Here is a 24,114-nt window from a genome sequence, read left to right as displayed (position 1 = left end):
TTTTCCTATTAACATTCCCTCCAAAATTTAAGCTTCGTATGAATAGACTTATTCCTGGGATTTAGCACAGTCTCACATATATGGTAGGTATCAAGTAAGTATCCATTGAATGAATGAATCAAGTCAGCCCTAGTGTTACAAAGTTTAATGACATAACATCCATTAGCAAACTAGACAATATATTTTAAGACTATGAGGAGTCGGCTGGGTGCAGTGACTCATGCCTGTAATCCCAGCACTTTGGGAGGCTGAGGTCGGGAATTCTATACCAGCCTGACCAACAGGGAGAAACTCCATCTCTACTAAAAATACAAAATTAGCCAGGTGTGGTGGTGCATGCCTGTAATCCCAGCTACTCGGGAGGCTGAGGCAGGAGAATCACTCAAACCTGGCGGAGGTTATGGTGAGCCAAGATTGCACCATTGCACTCCAGCCTGGGCAACAAGAGCGAAAGCCCATCTCAAAAAAAAAAAAAAAAGACTATGAGGAGTAAACAGGTTTCAGACTACCAAGATATACCAAACCAAACAGTAATCTTTGATGTTTGTAAAGGGGGATTCATTCCCTTATTTATTCATTCACCCAGTGGACATTTATTGAGCATTGATTATGTTCTAGTATTGAATAATAATACAATGTAGTAAGGACAAGTTGGAAATCATATTAAAACATAATAATGTAGTACAACTGGATATTATCTGAGCCAAAGCCCAAAGTGGAGTTAGCTGGTATGTGAAGCGGGGATAGGCAGGGGCAGGTGGGAATGGTTTTGGGATGAGACTTCCACCTCAGATCATCGGGCATTAGATTCTCATGAGCGTGTAACCTAGATCCCTCTCATGCACAGTTCTTAATAGGATTTGCCTCCTATGAGAATCTGATGCTGCTCCTGAACTGACAGGAGGTGGAGCTCAGGTGGTAATGCTTGCTAATCTACTCAACTCCTGCTGTGCTGCCAGGGTCCTAACAGGTCAAGACTGATAGTAGTCCGTGGCCCAGGGGATTGGAAACCCCTGCCCTAGTGATTCTGTAGGCATAAGAGTACACCACATCAGTCTTTACACATCCTGCAAATGACTGGGAGGCGTGGCTCATGCCTGTAACCCCAGCACTTTGGAAGGCCAATACAGGTGGATCACTTGGGCCCAGGAGTTAGAGACCAGCCTAGGCAACATAGTTAGACCTTGTCTCTACAAAAAATCAAAAAATGAGGTGGGAGGATTGCTTGAGCCCAGGAGGTCGAGGCTGCAATGAGCTGTGATGGCCCTACTGCATTCCAGCCTGGGTGACAGGAGTAACACCCTCTCTCAAAAAAAAAAAAAAGGAAAAAAATGGAAAAAAACCACCACATTCTGCAAACTGCATGGAGCATTTGAAACGCACAAACAGGTGTTCCTACCCAACACCTGTCTTGGGGTCCAAGAGTCCTATAAAGACTTAAACCAGACAATTCAAGTCTGATCATGTTCAGACCTGTCTGATGAACCAGACTGGGGAGTTCTCAAAGGTGGCTGGATTGGAGGGAAAGACAATGGATCAGTTGAAAGAAAATCAACCCTGGTCCCTGCCAGGTGAGGGGAAGGGTTTCTTCCTTTACACCCTAAATTCCATCTCTAGAAATATGCCTTATACTCAAACCCTCTCTGAGGGCTATAATATGGATCTTTGCTACAACCAGCCTTGCTTGTTATTTATACATATTCCTCCTAGTCCATGCCAAGAGGCTGTCTGGGCTAACCGAATTAAAAAAAAAAAAATATATATATATATATATATATATGTATATATACATGTGAAATTTCAAAGTGAGGTGCTAAATCACTGTACATATATATGTGTGTGTATATATATATTTTTTGTTTTTGTTTTTCTGTTAGTCTAAAATCTGTTTTAAAGTTCCTAAATCCCTTATCCCAATATAAAGGGGTCTGCAGGTGGAGGATAGATAATTTGTGTGGAGATATTTCTGGCTGTGAGTCCCCATTCCTCCTTGGGGAAGATTGAAAGGACATTACCTTTAACCACTCAAACCAAGTGACTGGGAGACGGGGCTTCCATGAGAATCTGAGATGCAGAATCCATACTATTGCAGTTAGGGAGTATCGTGACCAGGATATGCTTCCTGCCTGTGAAATCTAGCAAGAAGAGACAAGCCCGCTGGCTACTAGGTCCTGTTCAGCAGGGCTTCCTGGAGGTATAAAGGGACCCCAGGAAGAAGAAGCTAGACAAATGGCCATTAATAGATGCCTTTTCTAAGGGAACTGCAGGAGAGGGGCTGGTAGTGAACCCCTGAAGAGTGTATAAAAGCACCCCATGATGCTTTGATGATAGATAGAGATGGCTATAAACATCTGCGAGGCCCAGAAAGCATTAAGCCAGCTGTTACACTAGTTCAAAGAAGACTTTTCCCGCCCCCATCTTCCTCTCCATGTTAACATGGAGACATGTTGAGTGACTGAAGTGAGCTGAGGATGACAGAGGGGGAAAAATAGAGGGAAAAAAACCCAGCCATTTTCCTCTTTCTTTCTTGCTGCAAGGTAACGGTCTGGAGCACCAAAACGATAGTCTCTTGCTGCTGTTAATCTGAGTCCATTCTTTTTTTTTTTTTTTTTTTTTTCAGAGTCTCACTTTGTAGCCCAGGCTGGAGTGCAGTGACACGATCTTGGCTCATTGCAACCTCCGCCTGCTGGATTCAAGTGATTCTCATGCCTCAGCTTCCTGAGAAGCTGGGATTACAGGCGCCTGCCACCACACCCAGCTAATTTTTTTTTTTTTTTTTTAGTAGAGATGGGGTGTTAGCGAGGCTGGTCTTGAATTCCTGACCTCAAGTGATCCACCCACCTTGGCTTCCCAAAGTGCTGGGATTACAGGCATGAGCCACCGCGCCTGGCCCATTCTGGTTTTTTTTTTTTTGGTTTTTTTTTTAGAAACAGAGTCTTGCTCTTTCACTCAGGTTGGAGTGCAGTGGTTTGATCATAGCTCACTGCAGCCTCAACTTCCTGGGCTGAAGCGATCCTCCTGGCTCAGCGTCTTGAGTAGGTAATACTATAGGCATGTGCCACCATTCCTGGCTAATTTGTTTAAAAAATTTTTTGTAGAGATGGGGACTCACTGTGTTGGCCAGGTTGGTCTTGAACTTCTGGCATCAAGCAGTCTTCCTACGTTAGCTTCCCAAAGTGCTGGGATTATAGGCTTGAGCTCCTGTGCTGAAGTTCCATACATTATTTTTAAAATATTGATTGGGCATCTATTATGTGCCAAAAGTTGAGCTAGACACTGGGAGGGACCCAAAGAACAATAATAAATGAACTCTGTCCAGAGCCTCTGTTCACAAACTCACATGACGGGCAAGCAAGTAAAGAAACAGGGAGCAAGGCCGGGCACGGTGGCTCAAGCCTGTAATCCCAGCACTTTGGGAGGCCGAGACGGGCGGATCACGAGGTCAAGAGATCGAGACCATCCTGGCTAACACGGTGAAACCCCGTCTCTACTAAGAAATACAAAAAATAGCCGGGCGAAGTGGCAGCGCCTGTAGTCCCAGCTACTCGGGAGGCTGAGGCCGGAGAATGGCGTGAACCCGGGAAGCGGAGCTTGCAGTGAGCTGAGATCCGGCCACTGCACTCCAGCCTGGGCTACAGAGCGAGACTCCGTCTCAAAAAAAAAAAGAAAAAAAAAAAAGAAAAAAAAAAAAAAAAAAAAAAACAGGGAGCAGCTGACTGCACAGAGTCAGTGCCACTATGACTTGTTTGTGAAGGATAAAAACTCTAAAAGTAGCCAGGTGTGGTGGTGCACTACTGTAGTCCCAACTATTCTGAAGGGTCACTTGAGCCCAGGAGGTCGAGTTTGCAGTCAGCTATGTTCAGGCCACTGCACTCCAACCTGGGCAACAGAGCAAGACTCTGTCTCAAAAAAAAGAAAAAAATGCTAAGCAGATAAGCCAGGCATGGTGGCATGTGGCTGTAGTCCCACCCACTCAGGAGGATGAGTCAGAAGAACCTCTTGAGCTTAGGAGTTTGAGACCAGTCTGGGCAGCATAGCAAGACCCCATCTCAAAAAAAAATGCTAAGCAAAGTGGCGGGGGTGGGGTGGTGGTGGGGATTCCAAGCAGCATGTGCAGAGGTACAGCAGTGTGCTAGAGCATGGGATGTGTTAGGAATGCTGGACACTCCTCTTGCTAATGCTACCACTTGGTTGAATTGTGTAAATCTCCCTAGTTGGATTCCCTTTGTCAGCTGGATATTTTCTCCCTGGTCCTGACCCAGCCTCAGTAGGCAGTTCTTATTCCATTCCTAGCCCCCTGTCACTGACCAAGTCAGGCTCTAAGCGACCTGTGTACCCAAGCTTGAGATTCTTGAAGTGGATGACATCTTTTCCCTATCAGTCAGGGCTTGGGCAATAAAGGATGTTCAGTCACAGTTCCCATAGGACCAGGTCCTCTCCTTCCTCAAAAATGGGCCCTTGGTTGGGCGTGATGGCTCATGCCTGTAATCCCAGCACTTTGGGAGGTGGAGGCAAGTGGATTGCTTGAGGCCAGAAGTTTGAGACCAGCCTGGCCAACATGGCAAAACCCTGTCTCTACTAAAAATACCGGGCCTGGTGTCGCTCACCTGTGATTCCAGCTACTCGGAAGGCTGAGGCACAAGAATTGCTTGAACCTGTGAGGAGGAGGTTACAATGAGCCGAGATTGTGCCACTGCACTCCAGCCTGGGTGACAGAGTGAGACTCTGTCTCAAAAAAAAAAAAAAAAAAAAGCGTGAGTGTGTGTGGGGCCCTTAACTATATTCTTTTTGTTTAAAAAAAAAAAAAATCCTGTAGCCAGGACTACATATGTGCGCCACCACATCCAGCTTGCTTTATGTTCTTGAACAACCCTCTTTCCCTCTCTGAGCCTCAAATTCCTCAGCTGCAACATGGGGATAATAATACTTACCAACTAGGGTTCTTTTTTTTTTTTTTTTTTGAGAGGGAGTCTGGCTCTGTCGCCCAGGCTGGAGTGCAGTGGCCGGATCTCAGCTCACTGCAAGCTCCGCCTCCCGGGTTTACGCCATTCTCCTGCCTCAGCCTCCCGAGTAGCTGGGACTACAGGCGCCCGCCACCTCGCCCGGCTAGTTTTTTTTTTGTATTTTTTAGTAGAGATGGGGTTTCACCGTGTTAGCCAGGATGGTCTTGATCTCCTGACCTCGTGATCCGCCCGTCTCGGCCTCCCAAAGTGCTGGGATTACAGGCTTGAGCCACCGCGCCCGGCCCCAACTAGGGTTCTTATACGCAAAGTGGGAATTGGAATTAGATGGAGGGAAGGAGTGGGAAGGAGTGGAGGAGTCCAGCAAGGATCTGAGATTTCTGAGCTCAAGAATGACAACAAAGTTTCCGGTGATTAGAGAGGTTTCCTGTGATTAGAGAGATTGGGATGTGAGGGGAGAGGGGAACTTTCTCTTTTGAATATTTTTACAACGAACATGATTTAATTTTATAATTAAATGTATTTGGTACGAATATCATGCATCGATAAAGAGGTGTTTTAATTTTTTTTTTATTTTATAGAGACGAGCTTGTGCCAAGTTGCTCAGGCTGATCTCGATCTCCTGGGCTCAGGCAATCTTCCCGCCTCAGCCTCCCAAAGTGCCGGGATTACAGGCATAAGCCACCGCACCCGGCCTAATAAAGTTTTTAAAAAGCTTATGTTACTATATTGTGTGGAAAATCATCTAGGAGACTGATCAGAGTGGTTGCTTCTGGGGAGGACTGAAAGACCCAGGGTCTTGGGTGGGAGGAAGATGTTTTATTTTGCATTCTTTTCTACTGTTTGAATTTTTAAAATCATGAATTTACATTACTTTTCTTCCTAATATGTATGACTTTTTAAAAGTTTTAGAATTATTTTAAAAATAAAAATATTTTCTAGAATAAATATGAAAAACATGTGGTTATTTTATTCATACCCCTCTACCCACAACAGACAGACACACGCAACAATCACACACAATTTCCAGCTTCAGATGATAGTACAGGTATTTGCAGCCCAGGGAAGAATTTGATTGACCTATGGACAGAAGGCCCAGAGACAATCAACTCTAGCAAGCTGCAGCTCCCGAGTAGCTCAGCAGGGGGAGCCGTTGAGAGAGCGTCCTGAGCAGTGGCCACTGCTGCGGAGTTCAGAAAAGAAACCAGGGGCCGGGTGCGGTGACTCAAGCCTGTAATCCCAGCACTTTGGGAGTCCGAGACGGGCAGATCACGAGGTCAGGAGATCAAGACCATCCTGGCTAACACGGTGAAACCCCGTCTCTACTAAAAAAATACAAAAAACTAGCTGGGCGTGGTGGCGGGCGCCTGTAGTCCCAGCTACCCCGGGAGGCTGAGGCAGGAGGCGGAGCTTGCAGTGAGCCGAGATCGCGCCACTGCACCCCTGGGCGACAGAGCGAGACTCCGTCTCAAAAAAAAAAAAAAAAAAAAAAAAAAGAAACCAAGTTTACGGCGCAGGTGAGGGTAGGCAGAGGCAGCTCTGCTCTTGCCGGGGTTCTCAGGGTTCCCCGGGGTTGGGAGAAGGAGCACAGATGAAAAGGGAAGGGACTCTGGGCTTTCCTCCCGGCCAGCTCCTAACCTGTAGGGTGGTCTGTCCTCTCTTCACGTGGGAAGGGCACTGGATTCAGAATTAGGGGCTTGGGTTGAATTCTAGCTCTGTCATCTTTAGCTGTGTGAACTTGTGCCAGTCACTTAACTACTCAGAGATTTAATTTCCTCATTTATGAAACAAGGACAATATTAACAACGGAAACTTTTTTAAAACAAAACAAAACTATAATTTATGATTAGCCGGGTGCAGTGGCTTGCGCCTGTAGTCCCAACTATTCAGGAGGCTGAGAAGCGAGGATCGCTTGAGCTCAGGAGTTCGAGGCTGCAGTGAGCCGAGATCGCACCACTGCACTCCAGCCTGGGTGACAGAGTGAGACCCTGTCTCAAAAAAAAGAAAAAGCAGGCCGGGCGCGGTGGCTCACGCCTGTAATCCCAGCGCTTTGGGAGGCCGAGGCGGGCGGATCACAAGGTCAGGAAATCGAGACCACGGTGAAACCCCGTCTCTACTAAAAATACAAAAAATTAGCCGGGCGCGGTTGTGGGCGCCTGTAGTCCCAGCTACTCGGGAGGCTGAGGCAGGAGAATGGCGTGAACCCGGGAGGCGGAGCTTGCAGTGAGCCGAGATCGCGCCACTGCACTCCAGCCTGGGCGACAGAGCGAGACTCCGTCTCAAAAAAAAAAAAAAAAAAAAAAAACAATAAATAAAATTATAATTTATGAAGCACATACTATATTTTGGTCATTGAAAGGTTCTTTACATGTATAAACACATTACTTCTTATAGCCACTCTGTGATACAGGGGTTTTTTTGGTTTGTTTGTTTTGTTGTTGTTGTTGTTTTGAGACGGAGTTTCGCTCTTATTGCCTAGGCTGGAGTACAGTGGCCGGATCTCAGCTCACTGCAACCTCTGCCTCTTGGGTTCAAGCGATTCTCCTTCCTCAGCCTCCTGAGTAGCTGGGATTACAGGCGCCTACCACTACACTCAGCTAATTTTTTTCTATTTTTAGTAGAGACAGGGTTTCACCATGTTGGCCAGGCTGGTCTCAAACTCTTGACCTCAGGTAATCTGCCCACCTCAGCCTCCCAAAGTGCTGGGATTACAGGTGTGAGCCACCACACCTGGCCTGTTTTTTTTTTATTTTTATAGAGACAGGTCCTGCTATGTTGCCCAGGCTGGTCTTGAACTACTGGGCTTAAGCAATCCTCCCATCTCAGCCTCCCAAAGTGCTGAGATTACACGTGTGAGCCAGGTATGTTTTTACCGGTTTGCCCAGCCAGGTATATCATCATGATCCCCGTTTTATACATGAGGAAACTGAGGCAGGGAGAGATGAAATAATTTGCTTGAGATTACATAGCTGATAAATGGGGGGAGCCAGGATTTGAAGGTGAGTGGCTTAGCTCTTAATCATTATGTCACTACTCTCCTGCTTAAAACATCCCATGGGCCAGTGCACTAAAAGTAAAGTCCAAGCCAGGCACGGTGGCTCACACCTGTAATCCCAGCACTTTGGGAGGCTGAGGCGAGTGGATCACTTGAGGTCAGGAGTTTGAGACCAGCCTGACCAATATGGTGAAACCCCATCCCTACTAAAAATACAAAAATTAGGCAGGATGTGGTGGCCCACGCCTGTAATCCCAGCACTTTGGGAGGCCGAGGTGGGCAGATCACAAGGTCAGGAGTTCGAGACCAGCCTGGCCAACATGGTGAAACCCCGTCTCTACTAAAAATACAAAAATTAGCCGGGCGTGGTGACAGACACCTGTAATCCCAGCTACTTGGGAGTCTGAGGCAAGAGAATCGCTTGAAACCGGAAGGCGGAGGTTGCAGTGAGCTGAGATCCTGCCATTGCACTCCAACCTGGGCAACAGAGCAAGACTCTTGTCTCAAAAAAAAGAAAGAAGAAAAAATAAAAAGAAAAGAAAATCCAGCTCCCTTTCCAGGGCTTACAAAGTCATACATGATGTGGTTCTGGCATGATCTGACCTCACCTCCTGCCATTGCCCCCTTTGCTCACTCTGCTTCAGCCACACCAGCTCCTTCTTACCTCAGATGTACTGAGTGCATTCCTGCCTCAGGGCCTTTGCAACTGCTGTTCCCTCCACCTGGAATGCTTGTCCTCCAGACTTCAGTATGGCTCATTTTCTCACTACATCTGGGTCTCTGCCCAAACATCACCCCCTCAAAGGGCATTTATTTCTAAAATAGACACCTCTTTGATCACGCTTAATTTTTCTTCACAGCACTTAGCATTCTCTTATGTGTGTGTTTGTCTGTCTCTTCCACCAGAATGTGAGAAGAGACAAACAAATGCATAAGAGAAATTTCAGACAAACCACTTGGTTTGTCTTGTCCATGGCTAGATACCCAGAACTCAGACTTGGGGCCCATTCCATGGCAGGCACCCAATAAGTATTTGCTGAATAGTTAAGTAGATAAAGAAATGAATACCCAACGTCACCCAACTGGCAAATAGTAGAAGTGGAACACTGCGTTGTTTGGTCCCAGCACCTGTGCTCTCAGCCACTGTGCTGTGCAGGACTGACTCCCAGAGAGATCTCGGGAGGTTCAGATAGCTTCATGAATGGGAAGCCATTTTGAAAACTGACAAGTGCTTGAAAAAAGGGATTATTATTATTATCACTCAGTTCACTGTTTGCTCATCTGGGGACATAATAAAAAAGGGATAATAATAATCTGACAGGCTGGGCACAGTGTCTCACGCCTGTAATCCAAGCACTTTGGGAGGCTGAGGTAGGCGGATCATTTGAGGTCAGGAGTTCAAGACCAGCCTGGCCAGCATGGTGAAACCCCGTCTCTACTAAAAATACAAAAATTAGCCAGGGGTGGTGGTGCGTGCCTGTAGTCCCAGCTACTTGGGAGGCTGAGACAGGAGAATCACTCGAACCTGGGAGGCGGAGGTTGCAGTGAGCCAAGATCACGCCATTGCACTCCAGCCTGGGTGACAGAACTAGACTCTGTCTCCAATAATAATAATAATAATAATAATAATAATCTGGCCTACTGACTTTATAAGGATGTTTTATGGAACACCAATGAGATAATGGATGGGGAAACATACAAGCAAAAGGCTCTACATGGCAGAAGGGGCTGCAGAGATTACTTCCATGTCAGTGGCTTCCCAAGGCTCTCATCCTCTACCTCAAGTTTGACATTAATATTGCTGACAGGAGAGGGGGAGGTTGGGGGACACGGGGGACCCAGGGACGTTGTGTCCCTGTAATTAAACATGTCGGGACTGAAGCACTGCCAGCGGCAGCATCTGGTTGCAATTACCAGAGGGAACCAAAGTGATTAGTCACCTTTATAGTGAGAGCCAGGCAGGAACCCTGGGCTCCTCTCTGGAGAGGGCCTTCTAACCAAGCTCAGAGTCCCCTTTCCCTGCTCCCACCCTGTTTCTGGGAGTTCCCTGGTCCTCAAACAATAGTCCTGGCCCCAAGACTCCTCCATGTCCCCAAAGTCCCAGCCCACTGGTGAGACGTTGACTGAAAGGAATACTGTAACTTCCCCCAATGCCCTATCACTTCTCATGTTTCTAAGGACCAGATTAGGCTTGTGTGGTATAAAATGTGTTGAAGCCAAAATTAGATTTAAAAAATAATTTAACCCTTCTGAACTTAAATTTATTTATCTTTAAAATGAGGGTATTGGGCCAGGCGTGTTGGCTCATGCCTGTAATCCCAGCACTTTGAGAGGCCAAGGTGGGCAGATCACTTGAGGTCAGGAGTTTGAGAACAGCCTGGCCAACACAGTGAAACTCTGTCTCTACTAAAAATACAAAAATTAGCTAGGCATGGTGGTGCACACCTGTAATCCCAGCTACTCAGAAGGCTGAAGCAGGAGGGCCCCTTGAACCTGGGAGATGGGGGTTGCAGTGAGCTGAGATCGTGCCACTGCACTCCAGCCTGGGTGACAGAGCGAGACTCATCTCAAAAAAATTAAAAGAAGTTACTTTCGGCCAGGTGTGATGATTCACACCTGTAATCCCAGCACTTTGGGAAGCCAAGGCGGGCAGATCACTTGAGCCCAGAAATTTGAGACCAGCCTGGGCAACACGGCGAGACCCCGTCTCTACAAAAAATACAAAAATTAGCTGGGCATCGTGGTGTGCACCTGTAGTCCTAGTTACTTAGGAGGCTGAGGTGGGAGGATCACCTGAGCCCCATGATCATGCCATTGCACTCCAACCTGGGCAACAGGTGAGACCCTGTCTCAAAAAACAACAATGAAAACCAGTACCTTCACAGCATTGTCATGAAGATAAAGAACACATAAATGCAATGGAGTACAAAACCCAGAGTCTAGTTGACTGGAATAAGTGCTTAAAAAAAATAGCTATTATTGGCCGGGTGCAGTGGCTCACACCTGTAATCCCAGCACTTTGGAAGGCCAAGGCAGGCAGATCACGAGGTCAGGAGATTGATACCATCCTGGCTACCACGGTGAAACCAGATCTCTACTAAAAATACAAAAATTAGATGGGCATGGTGACATGCCGCTGTAGTCCCAGCTACTTGGGAGGCTGAGGCGGGAGAATCGCTTGAACCTGGGAGGCAGAGGTTGCAGTGAGCCAAGATCATGCCACTGTACTGCAGCCTGGGTGACAGAGCAAGACTCCGTCTAAAAAAAAAAGCTACTATTAATAATTGCCATTAATACATTAATAGTTGATGACTTTATGGAATTTATTTTTATTTTTTAGTAGAGACAGGGTTTCACCGTGTTAGCCAGGATGGTCTCGATCTCCTGACGTCGTGATCCGCCCACCTCGGCCTCCCAAAGTGCTGGGATTACAGGTGTGAACCACGGGCCTGGCCGCAATTTATTTCATTGAATCTCCAACAAGAGTCCTGTGAGGTAAACACTATCATTATCCCTGTTTAGAGTTTCAGAGGGGTTTAGAGGCCTCCCAAGATCACACAATGCATAAATAGCAGAACCAAGATTCAAAACCCGGTCTGTTTGTCTCCAGAATCCTTGCTTTTTATCAAGCCACATACAGAGATGTCGTGGTTGTTCAACTCATTCATTTATTCACGCTCTGAGCTTAAAAAATGCTTAAGAAGTGGCAAGACAATTCTTCCCTTTAAGGAACTTAGAGTCTAATGGGAAAGGCAAGTTATGTCCACAAATAACTACACTTCAAAGTAGAAAATGATGATTTTTGTAAATAAGGGCCAGTTAGAGATTCATTTACTCATATAATACGTACTGACAGCTGCCATGTGCTGGGCCCAGTGCCAAGCACTGGGTATAATTGACAGATAAATATGGTACAGTCTAGTTATAATCTAATGGGAGAGACAGGTATGTAAAGAAATTATTATAGTTATAAGGAATTAAGTTATGATTTTAAAATATGAAAAAATACAGAGCAGAAGAAACAAATTGTGTTGGCATAGGGGGCAGAGGCAGAGACTGAATAAACTTTCAGCTGCCAAAAAATGTAAAAGAGCACAGAAAATGTGCGATGGCAGCTCAGGGGGAGTGTGCATTTTCTGGAGGATGCAAGAAGGCTTCATGGAGGAGGTGGCACGTGAGTTGGCACTTGTTTGATGGGTAGCTTTTAGTAGAGGGAGGGTTAAACCAGAGAGAGCTTGGAGGCCTAGAAGCCAGTTATAGGGGAGAATCATAGCGGGACAAGCAGTGAGGAGGACAGGGCAATGATGGAGGGAGTGAAGGGAGGGATGCCAGAGAGGACTGGTTCAGGGGTAACAAATCCATTATTTCAATTTTTAAATTTTTATTAATATTATTTATTTACCTACTTATTTTTTGTGTGTGTGATGGACTCTAGCTCTGTCACCTAGGCTGGAGCACAGTGGTGCGATCTTGGCTCACTGCACACCTTTGCCTCCACACCCGGCTAATTTTTTGTATTTTATTACAGATACCTGTAATTCCAGCACTTTGAGAGGCCAAGGTGGGTGGATCACTTGAGCTCAGGAGTTTGAGACCAGCCTGGCCAACATGGTGAAACTCCGTCTCTACTAAAAATACAAAAAATAGATAGGCATGGTGGTGTGCACCTGTAGTCCCACTACCCGGGAGGCTGAGGCAGGAGAATCATTTGAACTCAGGAGGCAGAGGTTACAGTGAGCCAAGATCATGCCACTGCACTCCAGCCTAGGTGACACCGCGAGACTCTGTCTCAAAAAAAAAAAAAAAAAAAAAGAAAAGCCTAGCTGACTATTGCTTCTCCCCGGCCGTCCTTCTTACAGCATAACAAGTGTTGTTGCAGTGAAATGTACAGAAGGGGTAATTGGCCCTGTCTGGGGACCAGGAAAGACTTCCCGAAGGAGGTGAATTTTCAGCTAAACTTCTCAGGATGTGGAGTGTTTCCTCCAGTTGTGGGAGAGAGAGAGGAGGAGATTTCAGGTGAAGTGAACAGCTTTCCCCGCTGACCCTGGGGTAAGTTGCCCAGGGGCTCTATCGCACAGGTCCCCCAGAGGAAGGGAGCTTCCATACTTCAATGGGTTTTCATTTAGAATACTCGAGTTCAGCTGGAATTCAGAACTTCCAGACTTACCAGAAAAGCATCATGTGGGAAATTGTGCCGGGCGCAGTGGCTCACGCCTATAATCTCAGCGCTCTAGGAGACCGAGGCAGGTGGATCACGATGTCAGGAGATGGAGACCATCCTGGCTAACACGGTGAAACCCCGTCTGTGCTACAAACATAAAAAATCAGCCGGGCGTGGTAGCGGGGGCCTGTAGTCCCAGCTACTCGGGAGGCTGAGTCGGGAGAACGGCGTGAACCTGGGAGGCGGAGCTTGCAGGGAGCCGAGATCGCGCCACTGCACTCCAGCCTGGGCTACACAGCGAGACTCCGTAGAAAAAAAGAAAAAAGAAAAAAGAAAAGCATCATGTGGGAAATGGCTTTTCCAGCCTCCTGTAGGGGCCGCTGCTGCCCCAGACTCAGCCAGTCTCTTCTAAGAAAACTCGGAGGACGTCTTTGCCGGGGTGGAGGTGGGGTACACCCTGGACCTGCCGCCATCCAAGGAGTGGACTTTAGGGCGGCAGTGCCCCCAAGCCTGAAGAATATGCACTCAGTCAATGGCATTTGGTGGTAGGGAGGGGGTGTAGTGGGCACAGATATTTTTCAGTCTCTGGGTCACCACAAGTTTATTAAAATAAAAGAAAATGTGGGTAAATGCTGCCATCTGTGCTGTCCCTACTCCCAATACACACACACACACACACACACACACACACACACACACACACACAGAGGCACACACACACAGACACACATAAACACACACATACAACAAATCAGGTCCCAGGCTAGATGCAGGAGTTGAAACTGCTTTAAAAACACTCTAAGGACTTAACTACAAACCCACACTCCCCATGCTTCTGGGGCTTAAGATCTTTGAGCTCATTCTTCAGCATCTCTCCTTGGGAAGGTGGGGTGGGCTGCTCCATGAGGTGGAGGTGAAGACCCCTGAGTCTGCTCCATGGAGGGGGAGGCCCCCTAAGCCTAGAGTCCCGCTGCGGGGCTCTGTGCCAAGAGCCCCCGTGAGCCATGGCCTCGAAAGGGCAGCGGTGATTTTTTTCACATAAATATATCGCACTTAAATGAGTTTAGACAGCATGACATCAGAGAGTAATTAAATTGGTTTGGGTTGGAATTCCGTTTCCAATTCCTGAGTTCAGGTTTGTAAAAGATTTTTCTGAGCACCTGCAGGCCTGTGTGTGTGTGTGTGTGTGTGTGTGTGTGTGTGTGAAGTATTTTCACTGGAAAGGATTCAAAACTAGGGGGAAAAAAAAACTGGAGCACACAGGCAGCATTACGCCATTCTTCCTTCTTGGAAAAATCCCTCAGCCTTATACAAGCCTCCTTCAAGCCCTCAGTCAGTTGTGCAGGAGAAAGGGGGCGGTCGGCTTTCTCCTTTCAAGAACAAGTTATTTTCAGCTGCTGACTGGAGACGGTGCACGTCTGGATACGAGAGCATTTCCACTATGGGACTGGATACAAACACACACCCGGCAGACTTCAAGAGTCTCAGACTGAGGAGAAAGCCTTTCCTTCTGCTGCTACTGCTGCTGCCGCTGCTTTTGAAAGTCCACTCCTTTCATGGTTTTTCCTGCCAAACCAGAGGCACCTTCGCTGCTGCCGCTGTTCTCTTTGGTGTCATTCAGCGGCTGGCCAGAGGATGAGACTCCCCAAACTCCTCACTTTCTTGCTTTGGTACCTGGCTTGGCTGGACCTGGAATTCATCTGCACTGTGTTGGGTGCCCCTGACTGGGGCCAGAAAGCCCAGGGGACCAGGCCAGGATTGGCCAAAGCAGAGGCCAAGGAGAGGCCCCCCCTGGCCCGGAACGTCTTCAGGCCAGGGGGTCACAGCTATGGTGGGGGGGCCGCCAATGCCAGGGCAAAGGGAGGCACCGGGCACACAGGAGGCCTGACACAGCCCAAAAAGGATGAACCCAAAAAGCTGCCCCCCAGACCGGGTGGCCCTGAACCCAAGCCAGGACACCCTCCCCAAACAAGGCAGGCTACAGCCCGGACTGTGACCCCAAAAGGACAGCTTCCCGGGGGCAAGGTACCCCCAAAAGCAGGATCTGTCCCCAGCTCCTTCCTGCTGAAGAAGGCCAGGGAGCCCGGGTCCCCGCGAGAGCCCAAGGAGCCGTTCCGCCCGCCCCCCATCACACCCCACGAGTACATGCTCTCGCTGTACAGGACGCTGTCCGATGCTGACAGAAAGGGAGGCAACAGCAGCGTGAAGTTGGAGGCTGGCCTGGCCAACACCATCACCAGCTTTATTGACAAAGGGCAAGGTGAGGGGCGGGGTGGCAGGGGCACGGCTCAGAGGGAGGGGCATCTGCATGAATGGAGGGGCTTTCAAAGCCCTGGCACTGCCCTGGTGGGAGACACTGTGTGCATCTGGCCCGGGGTGGGTGTATGGGGACGCTCACACATATCTCACACATAGCAGATCCCGAGCTGCCCACACATCAGGGCTGGAGGGCACCTAGGAATCACCAGGTTCAACGCCTGCAAGGTGCAGGGCGGGCACTAAAGCCTAGAGAGGAGACAACACCTGCCAGTTGGTGGCAGAGTTGGAGACCGGATTCCAAGACTTGATTCCCCAGCTGTGCATCTGTCCCTGCTGGGCTGGCCGAACTTTCCACGCTCCAGGGGTTTGTAGGTGGTCTCAGATGGCAGAGAAAGAAATGAATCTTGAGGTCCCCGTGGTTCTGCAACTTTGCCCTCAGGCAAGGGGATAGAGGAGGCAAGAGAGGTGCTCACAGTAAATGGGGCATCTTGGAGTCATGGAATGATGTTCGAATATATGGGGAGGGAGCAGACCTAGGGTCTAACTCGCAGTGTGACCTTGGGAAAGCCCCTTCTCACTTGGGGTCTCTGTTTTCCCATCTGTACACCTATATGGGGTTGGACAGGGTGGTTTCTGAGAGCGCTTCCGACATGAAAACTTTAGGTCCTGTCCTGAACACGCCTCATTCTCCTTACATTAACTCGGGAGACTACCTGCTCCCCTCTGTCTCTCTCTGCTCCCCTCTGTCTCTCTCTGCTCCCCTCTGTCTCTCTCTGCTCCCCTCTGTCTCTCTCTGCTCCACTCTGTCTCTCTCTGCTCCCCTCTGTCTCTCTCTGCTCCCCTCTGTCTCTCTCTGCTCCCCTCTGTCTCTCTCTGCTCCCCTCTGTCTCTCTCTGCTCCCCTCTGTCTCTCTCTGCTCCCCTCTGTCTCTCTCTGCCCACCTAGTGTTACTGTTGCAGCTTTTCCTCTCCACTTGCTGTGTGATCTAAGCAAGTCCCTCCCGCTCTGAGGGCCTCAGTTTCTTCCTAGTGTGAAGAGGGAGGTGGGCTGTTGGTCGCTCAAGTTGCCTGCAGCTCATTTGCTCTGGTCCTAGGCTGGCAGGGTGGGGGAGGGGTCAGAGGGTGGGAGAGGTTTCTCATTAGAGCTGGCCTGGAGGGGGCTGCCGGGGCGGGGGGTGGGGGGGTGGGAGAGGCACAGAGGCAGCAGGTCTGGCTGAGGTGGGGGAGGTGGTCTGGCTGCCTGCCCAGCCAGGGAAAGCTGTGACCCCTTGGGGGCTCATAAAATAAGTCCTTGTGCCCCCCAGCACTAAGGGAGCTTCGAGAGGGGGAGATGGGGAGTTTAAAGGCCTAATTAGTCACCTTCTAGAGCAATATATGAAAGCTCCCCAATGGCAAATTGGTATTCAGGAAGGAGGGCATGCTGATTCAGAGATACTACTGAGCTTCTCACATAAGCATACATAGCCTTATGTTTATACAGACGTGCTGAATCACACATGTACACGCATGCTGACTCACACACGTACACACATGCTGAACCACACATGTACACACATGCCGAATCACACATGTACACGCATGCCGAATCACACACGTACGCATGTGCACACACACCTTCTTACATACACGTGTACACAAGATCGATTATGCACATACATACATATATGTGCTCTTCAAATAGTACACAAGCCCAATCATTTATACATATAATGCATCATTAACGTATACTCTTTCATATTCACACATGAACCCAACATTAACGTATACTCTTTCATATTCACACATGAACCCAATCACACACACACATACAACTGTAACACACGCACACACTCAGGAGAGTAAGACACATAGGCAACAAAATCCTTGCACTGGGAAGCCAGGAAAATTGGGCTGTAGGTCAGTGTGGACCAGCTTTGACATTAAGTTGCTGTGTGACCTTAGTCAAGTCACTCCCCATCTCTGTGCCTCATCTGTAAAACAAGAGCACTAAGGTCTCCTTTAAGGGATGGTGGAAGCAACTGAGAATTTGAGCAAGTCATCTAACTTCTCTGAACCTTGGGATTCTCCTCCAGAAAAGCATGGGTTTTTTTTGTTGTTGTTGTTTATTTGTTTTGTTGTTGTTTGTTTGTTTGTTTTTTAGCCAGGGTCTCTCTCTGTTGCCCAGGCTGGAGTGCAGTAGTGAATTCATGGCTCACTGAAGCCTCGACCTCCCTGGGGTCAGTCAATCCTCCCACCTCAGCCTCCTGAGTAGCTGGGACTACATGTGCACGCCACCATGCCTGGTTAGTTTTTGTATCTTTTTGTAGAGACAGAGTGTCACCATGTTGTGCAGGCTAGTTTCAAACTCCTGAGCACAAGCAATCTGCCCACCTCAGCCTCCCAAAGTGCTGGGATTACAGGTGTGAGCCACTGTGCCCAGTCAACAAGAGTAATTTTAATGCCCACTCCACCTATCTTGCAAATGAGATACCACGTTAGCTCATGGCTGGGAGAGAGAGAGGTAGAAGGCAGTTACAAGGCTGATAAATATCTGATAACATGTAGATCATGACACAAACACCAGAAGCAGGCAAATCATCCCCAGCCACATCTACAGGTGAACACCCCTACTTGGTTGGCTACATAGGAGGTGCTCTCATTTTGAAAAAGGCTCTCAGTGGTTTGGCTCTTGGCTTCTGTCAGAATGGGGCAGAGGTGAAAGAAAGCTCTCTGGACGGGGAGAGAGCTGGGGCCTTCCCCTGCAGCCTCGAAGTGACTGACTCCCTTGGTGAGGTTGCAGGGAATGACTTCTGGGTGTTCTCTCTAGATGACCGAGGTCCCGTGGTCAGGAAGCAGAGGTACGTGTTTGACATTAGTGCCCTGGAGAAGGATGGGCTGCTGGGGGCCGAGCTGCGGATCTTGCGGAAGAAACCCTCGGACACGGCCAAGTCAGCGGCCCCCGTAGGCGGGCGGGCTGCCCAGCTGAAGCTGTCCAGCTGCCCCAGCGGCCGGCAGCCGGCCGCCTTGCTGGATGTGCGCTCCGTGCCAGGCCTGGACGGATCTGGCTGGGAGGTGTTCGACATCTGGAAGCTCTTCCGAAACTTTAAGAACTCGGCCCAGCTGTGCCTGGAGCTGGAGGCCTGGGAACGGGGCCGGGCCGTCGACCTCCGTGGCCTGGGCTTCGACCGTGCCGCCCGGCAGGTCCACGAGAAGGCCCTGTTCCTGGTGTTTGGCCGCACCAAGAAACGGGACCTGTTCTTTAATGAGATTAAGGCCCGATCTGGCCAGGACGATAAGACAGTGTATGAGTACCTGTTCAGCCAGAGGCGAAAACGGCGGGCCCCACTGGCCACTCGCCAGGGCAAGCGACCCAGCAAGAACCTTAAGGCTCGGTGCAGTCGGAAGGCACTGCATGTCAACTTCAAGGACATGGGCTGGGACGACTGGATCATCGCACCCCTTGAGTACGAGGCTTTCCACTGCGAGGGGCTGTGCGAGTTCCCTTTGCGCTCCCACCTGGAGCCCACGAACCATGCAGTCATCCAGACCCTTATGAACTCCATGGACCCCGAGTCCACACCACCCACCTGCTGTGTGCCCACGCGGCTGAGTCCCATCAGCATCCTCTTCATTGACTCTGCCAACAACGTGGTGTATAAGCAGTATGAGGACATGGTCGTGGAGTCGTGTGGCTGCAGGTAGCAGCACTGGCCCTCTGTCTTCCTGGGTGGCACATCCCAAGAGCCCCTTCCTGCACTCCTGGAATCACAGAGGGGTCAGGAAGCTGTGGCAGGAGTATCTACACAGCTTGCATGAAAGTGGATTCCAATAAGCTTGCTCGCTCTCCGAGTGTGACTTGGGCTAAAGGCCCCCTTTTATCCACAAGTTCCCCTGGCTGAGGATTGCTGCCCGTCTGCTGATGTGACCAGTGGCAGGCCCAGGCCCAGGGAGACAGACTCTGAATGGGACTGAGTCCCAGGAGACAGTGTTTTCCAATGAGACTCAGCCCACCATTTCTCTTCACCTGGGCCTCCTCAGCCTCTGGACTCTCCTAAGCACCTCTCGGGAGAGCCACAGGTGCCACTGCCTCCTCAAGTCACATTTGTGCCTGGTGACTTCCTATCCCTGGGACAGATGAGAAGCTGACTGGGCAAGCGTGGGAGAGAAGAGGAGAGGGCTTGGACAGGGTTGAGGAGTGTGGGGCTGTTAGACTGTTAGATTTAAATGTATATTGATGAGATAAAAAGCAAAACTGTGCCTAAAACTGTGGCATATTTCTTGTTTACTCCAGGGGACCCAGTGACCCGTTGAAGAATTTCTGACCCAGGGAGGGGAGGTGGGTTGCTTCATGTATAAACTCAGTTTTCAGAGCCCCATCCCCACCCCCACTCCTGGAAACTGAAGCAGAATGGGACAGAGAGTACAGCTTAGCAGGGCCAGTGCTCACCTCTAACCCCATTCCTGTTCCTTCCAAAGGCCCCTGGGTCCCGAGCTCTATTTTCTCCATTAGGGCCTGGCAACAGAATTTTATTTTCTTCTTGACATTCCTTAGTCACGTTTGTTGTCTCCAAAATAGATCCCTAAAAGGGAGGGAAATTGGGGATTTCATTTCTTCTAAAATCATTCCTACATCATTCACCAATATCTGCCTGCCCCTGCCACCCCCATACTCACAGAATTACCTGGGCACCATTGAAAGAGTCCTCTATCTCTCCCCTGGGAAATCTGGGCTGCCAAGGCTCTCCTCCTCCCTGTTGGGGCATGTCCTCTCACCAGTAACCACTGCTCCTCACATGACCCTGTCTGTGGCTCTGTTGCCCTCCAGCTTGGCACCCTCACTGCTTACCCATCAGCCCCCAGCTCCAGAAACAGAATTGGAGCCCCCTGCCTTTATATTACACATTCTATAAATACATAATTATACATCAGATAAATAAACTCCCCGCTAACTCCTCCTCCTGTTGGGGCATGTCCTCTCACCAGTAACCACTGCTCCTCACATGACCCTGTCTGTGGCTCTGTTGCCCTCCAGCTTGGCACCCTCACTGCTTACCCATCAGCCCCCAGCTCCAGAAACAGAATTGGAGCCCCCTGCCTTTATATTACACATTCTATAAATACATAATTATACATCAGATAAATAAACTCCCCGCTAACCTCAGACAGACCAATGCCAGGCACATCCTGACAATGTTTCCTGCTTGGGGCTTGGCCCAGAGTAAATGCTCACTTCCTTTTCTCAGCTGGAGTCTTTGGGGAGGCACAGGGCACAGACTTTTGGGAGGGGAACACAGACCTCTGGTGGGGAAACAGGCACCTGGGTTCCTTGGGCTGAGGACTCTGGTTCTACCTGGTTGAAGAGACACAGGGAGAACCAGGAGCAGTCTAAGCCTCCGCTTCCCACCCAGCGAACCTCAACACTTCCCCCACCTCCCTCCAGCTGGGTATTTGATTCCCGGGGCTCCTTGCCAAAGCTGTTTCAACAGTAGGGATTCCCACCCAGCTATGGGCAGACCTCATGCCCTTTCCCTACAGGCCTGAAGCTTGAGCACAGTGCGGGAGTAGCCCACCTTTGAGCTGCCTCCTTGGTCCGGAGGCTATTACCTCTCTCTGAGGGGCCAGACTGAGCCTGGAACCTCCCCTCGCTGGCCAGGCTTCATTGTGTTTGGCTAGTGGTGGGCCTGGCAGCTCTGGAAGTAAACAAAGGAGCTACCGTGGCAGACAGAGCTGTGGTATGTGTGAGGGGAGGATGGGCCTGGAAGGGAGGTGCTAGGGAAGCCAGTGAGTGGGCTGGGGATCCAGGGGGAGCAGTATAGAAGCTGGGGGGCCAGAAACCCAAGGGCAGAGAGATAAGATGAAGGGGTCACAGGTGGGGCTGGCTCCCACAAGTATTATTTCCTGAGCTGCGTGTCCCTGGTTTCTTGGAAAGTTCTGACCGAACTGGAGCTTCTCTCTGCCTTAGCCCCGTCAGAGAGGTTCATGTCATCTGAGCCACAGTGCTCCTCCCGCTGAAGGCCTGGGCTCCCAATGGACTGTTTGGATTGACACCCTAGGAGTTTCCTCTACCACCTCAACCTGCCCCAGGGCTCTCTTTCAGACTGTGGACCCTCCTGCCTTTTCCCACCCAGACTCTGGGGATGCGATCAGGTCATCCATCCTAACCACAGGATCTGTTCAAGGGCCTCCTTGGAAAACACTGTCCCCCAGCCACCCACCTCCAACCGCAACCATAACAAGCTGCAAACTGGTACTGTTCATTCTAGCCCCAAAGGGTACAAGGCATCTATCATACTTGAGAGTTCGTAAACACTCTCCCGCCCGTGGTCTCTCAGCTCTGAAGGCTGCACAGTTTCAAAATTTTAGTTCTGTCACTTAGAGTTAGAGGCCTCGGGCAAGTAACTTAATTCCATGAACCTTGGTTTCCTCATTAGTAAAAAAAAAAAAAAAAAAAAAAGAGGGTAAACAATATGTTTATTTCATGGCGCTAACTGCAAGGATATGAGAAACACTCAACACAGTAGCAGGCACAGAGGTGGCACTCAGGATGTGTTAGCTGTTATCATTACCATGCCTTGCATAGTGAAGCAGGTAAGGCAAGAACTCTCCACCCTCACTTTTTACAGATGGGGAAGCTGATACCCAAAGGGGCAGAGTGATAACTACGGGTTCCTGCAGTTCTGCATTTTTCTTCTTGTTCTTGTTCTTCCTCTTGTTCTTCTTCTTGTTCTTCTTGTTCTTGTTCTTGTTCTTCTTCTTCTTCTTTTAAGACAGGGTCTTTCTTGCTTTGTTGCCCAGGCTGGAGTTCAGTGTTACAATCATAGCTCACTTGCAGCTTTCACCTTGGCCTCCCAAGTACCAGGACCACAGGTGTGTGCCACCACATCTGGCTAACTGTTAAACTTTTTTTTTTTTTTTTTAAAGAGATGAGGTCTCACTATGTTGCCCAGGCTGGTCTTGAACTCCTGGCCTCAAGCAATCCTCCTACCTTGGCCTCCCAAAGTTCTGGATCACAGGCATGAGCCATCGCACCTGGCCCTCATTGGTTTTTGTTTGTTTGTTTCTTTTTGGTTTTTGTTTTTGTTTTGAGACAAAGTATTCCTCTGTCGCCTAGGTTGGAGTGCAGTGGCACAATGTCAGCTCACTCACTGCAACCTCTGCCTCCTGGGTTCAAGGGATTCTCCTGCCTCAGCCTCCCAAGTAGCTGGGACTACAGACGCATGCCGCCATACCAGGCTAATTTTTGTATTTTTAGTAGAGATAGGGTTTCATCGTGTTGGCCAGACTGCTCTTGAGCTCCTGGCCTCAAGCGATCCTCCTACCTTGGCTTCCCAAAGTGCTGGGATTACAGGTGTGAGCCACTGCCCTGGGCCCTCAGTGTTCTTTATACCATTCTTGCGCTGCTCTCTGGGCCCTTGACTCCACTGACTGCAGTCCTGGCAAACTGTTGAGTCACCTCCCTGGGTCTTGGCTCCTTGGTCTTAAAAGTTTCTCCTTGGCCGGGCGCGGTGGCTCAAGCCTGTAATCCCAGCACTTTGGGAGGCCGAGACGGGCGGATCACGAGGCCAGGAGATCGAGACCATCCTGGCTAACACAGTGAAACCCCGTCTCTACTAAAAAATACAAAAAACTAGCCGGGCGCGGTGGCAGGCGCCTGTAGTCCCAACTACTTGGGAGGCTGAGGCAGGAGAATGGCGTGAACCCGGGAGGCGGAGCTTGCAGTGAGCTGAGATCCGGCCACTGCACTCCAGCCTGGGCGGCAGAGCGAGACTCTGTCTCAAAAAAAAAAAAAAAAAAAAAAAAAAGTTTCTCGTTGGGGACACACAGTGCTGTTAGTTTCTTGGGAGGAATAGCTAAGCAGAGTTTAGGGCAGTGAAAATTGAGAGGCCCACGGGAGAGAAAAGAGAAGAGGCTTCCAGTGCTCTGCTCCCCACCTCGTGGCCCCTCCACATCTCCTTGTCCCAAGGTCACAACAGGAGAACCCACTTTTCTAGGGCATGGAACATACAACCTCAGGAAACCCCTCAGTCTTCTGACTCCACGACTAGTTCTGACCTGAACACAGATGTAAGAAAGTATAGTGGGGAAGTGTTAGTCACACAGGCCTGGGAATCAGGCAGACCTGAGTTCTAGTCCTGGTTTTACCACTCTCCAAGTGAGCTACTTTGGGGAAGTTACTTAACCTCTCTGAGCCTCAGTTTTCCTATATGTAAAATAAGGATAATATCAAATTCGCTGGGCTTAGGGTTCAGGAGAGGGAACGTTCATTCGTTTCACCAATCATGGATCCAGTCACTCATTCATTAATCAGCAACTATTTATTGAGAGTCAACTATGGGCCAGATACTGTGCTGAGGATAATAGTAACAACCACAGTTGTTAATGTTTATCAAGGACTTATTGCATGCCAGGTACTTGTGCTTTACAGGAATTCCCTTACCTTGCAACAATCCTGTCCTCAAGATCTATGCATAAATGGAAGAAGAAATAAAGATTCCAAAGGATGTTAGGATACGATAGGCTGAATCAGAGGAGATAAAATAAAAGAGAGAAAACAGTCAAATTATCCATCTGAATTCATGAAACCAACTGCACACGTACAGAATGTAAAAAAATGTGATTTCACAATTTCAGATGGGGAAGAAATGGTGTTGTAGGTGGCTATGAACTCAATGGAGCTAGCTAGAGCTAGCTGAATGTAATGCGGCAGCCTAAATGCTAATGCGATTGCGGGCTTCGTTAACAGACACGTAGTATAAACCC

At 49.1% G+C, this 24,114-nt stretch overlaps 1 protein-coding gene across 1 annotated transcript; it reads left to right on the top strand.

Moving 5' to 3' along the window:
- The first annotated feature begins 14,368 nt into the window (after positions 1 to 14,368).
- Positions 14,369 to 19,618, top strand: GDF5 (growth differentiation factor 5). Its single transcript, XM_001099806.5, has 2 exons — positions 14,369 to 15,377; positions 18,182 to 19,618. Exons 1-2 carry the CDS (start codon positions 14,753 to 14,755, stop codon positions 19,054 to 19,056), a joined length of 1,500 nt encoding a protein of 499 aa, XP_001099806.3. The 5' UTR covers positions 14,369 to 14,752; the 3' UTR covers positions 19,057 to 19,618.
- The last annotated feature ends 4,496 nt before the right edge of the window (positions 19,619 to 24,114 follow it).

Source organism: Macaca mulatta, chromosome 10, assembly GCF_049350105.2.
Source record: "Macaca mulatta isolate MMU2019108-1 chromosome 10, T2T-MMU8v2.0, whole genome shotgun sequence".
In the NCBI taxonomy this organism is placed as follows: domain Eukaryota; kingdom Metazoa; phylum Chordata; class Mammalia; order Primates; family Cercopithecidae; genus Macaca; species Macaca mulatta.
This window is presented reverse-complemented; position numbering and strand designations above follow the sequence as displayed.

Coding starts and splice junctions, on each gene's coding strand:
- GDF5 (XM_001099806.5), top strand. CDS start 14,753: ATGAGACTCCCCAAACTCCTCACTTTCTTGCTTTGGTACCTGGCTTGG. Junction 15,378..18,181: donor CTTTATTGACAAAGGGCAAG/GTGAGGGGCGGG, acceptor TGTTCTCTCTAG/ATGACCGAGGTCCCGTGGTC.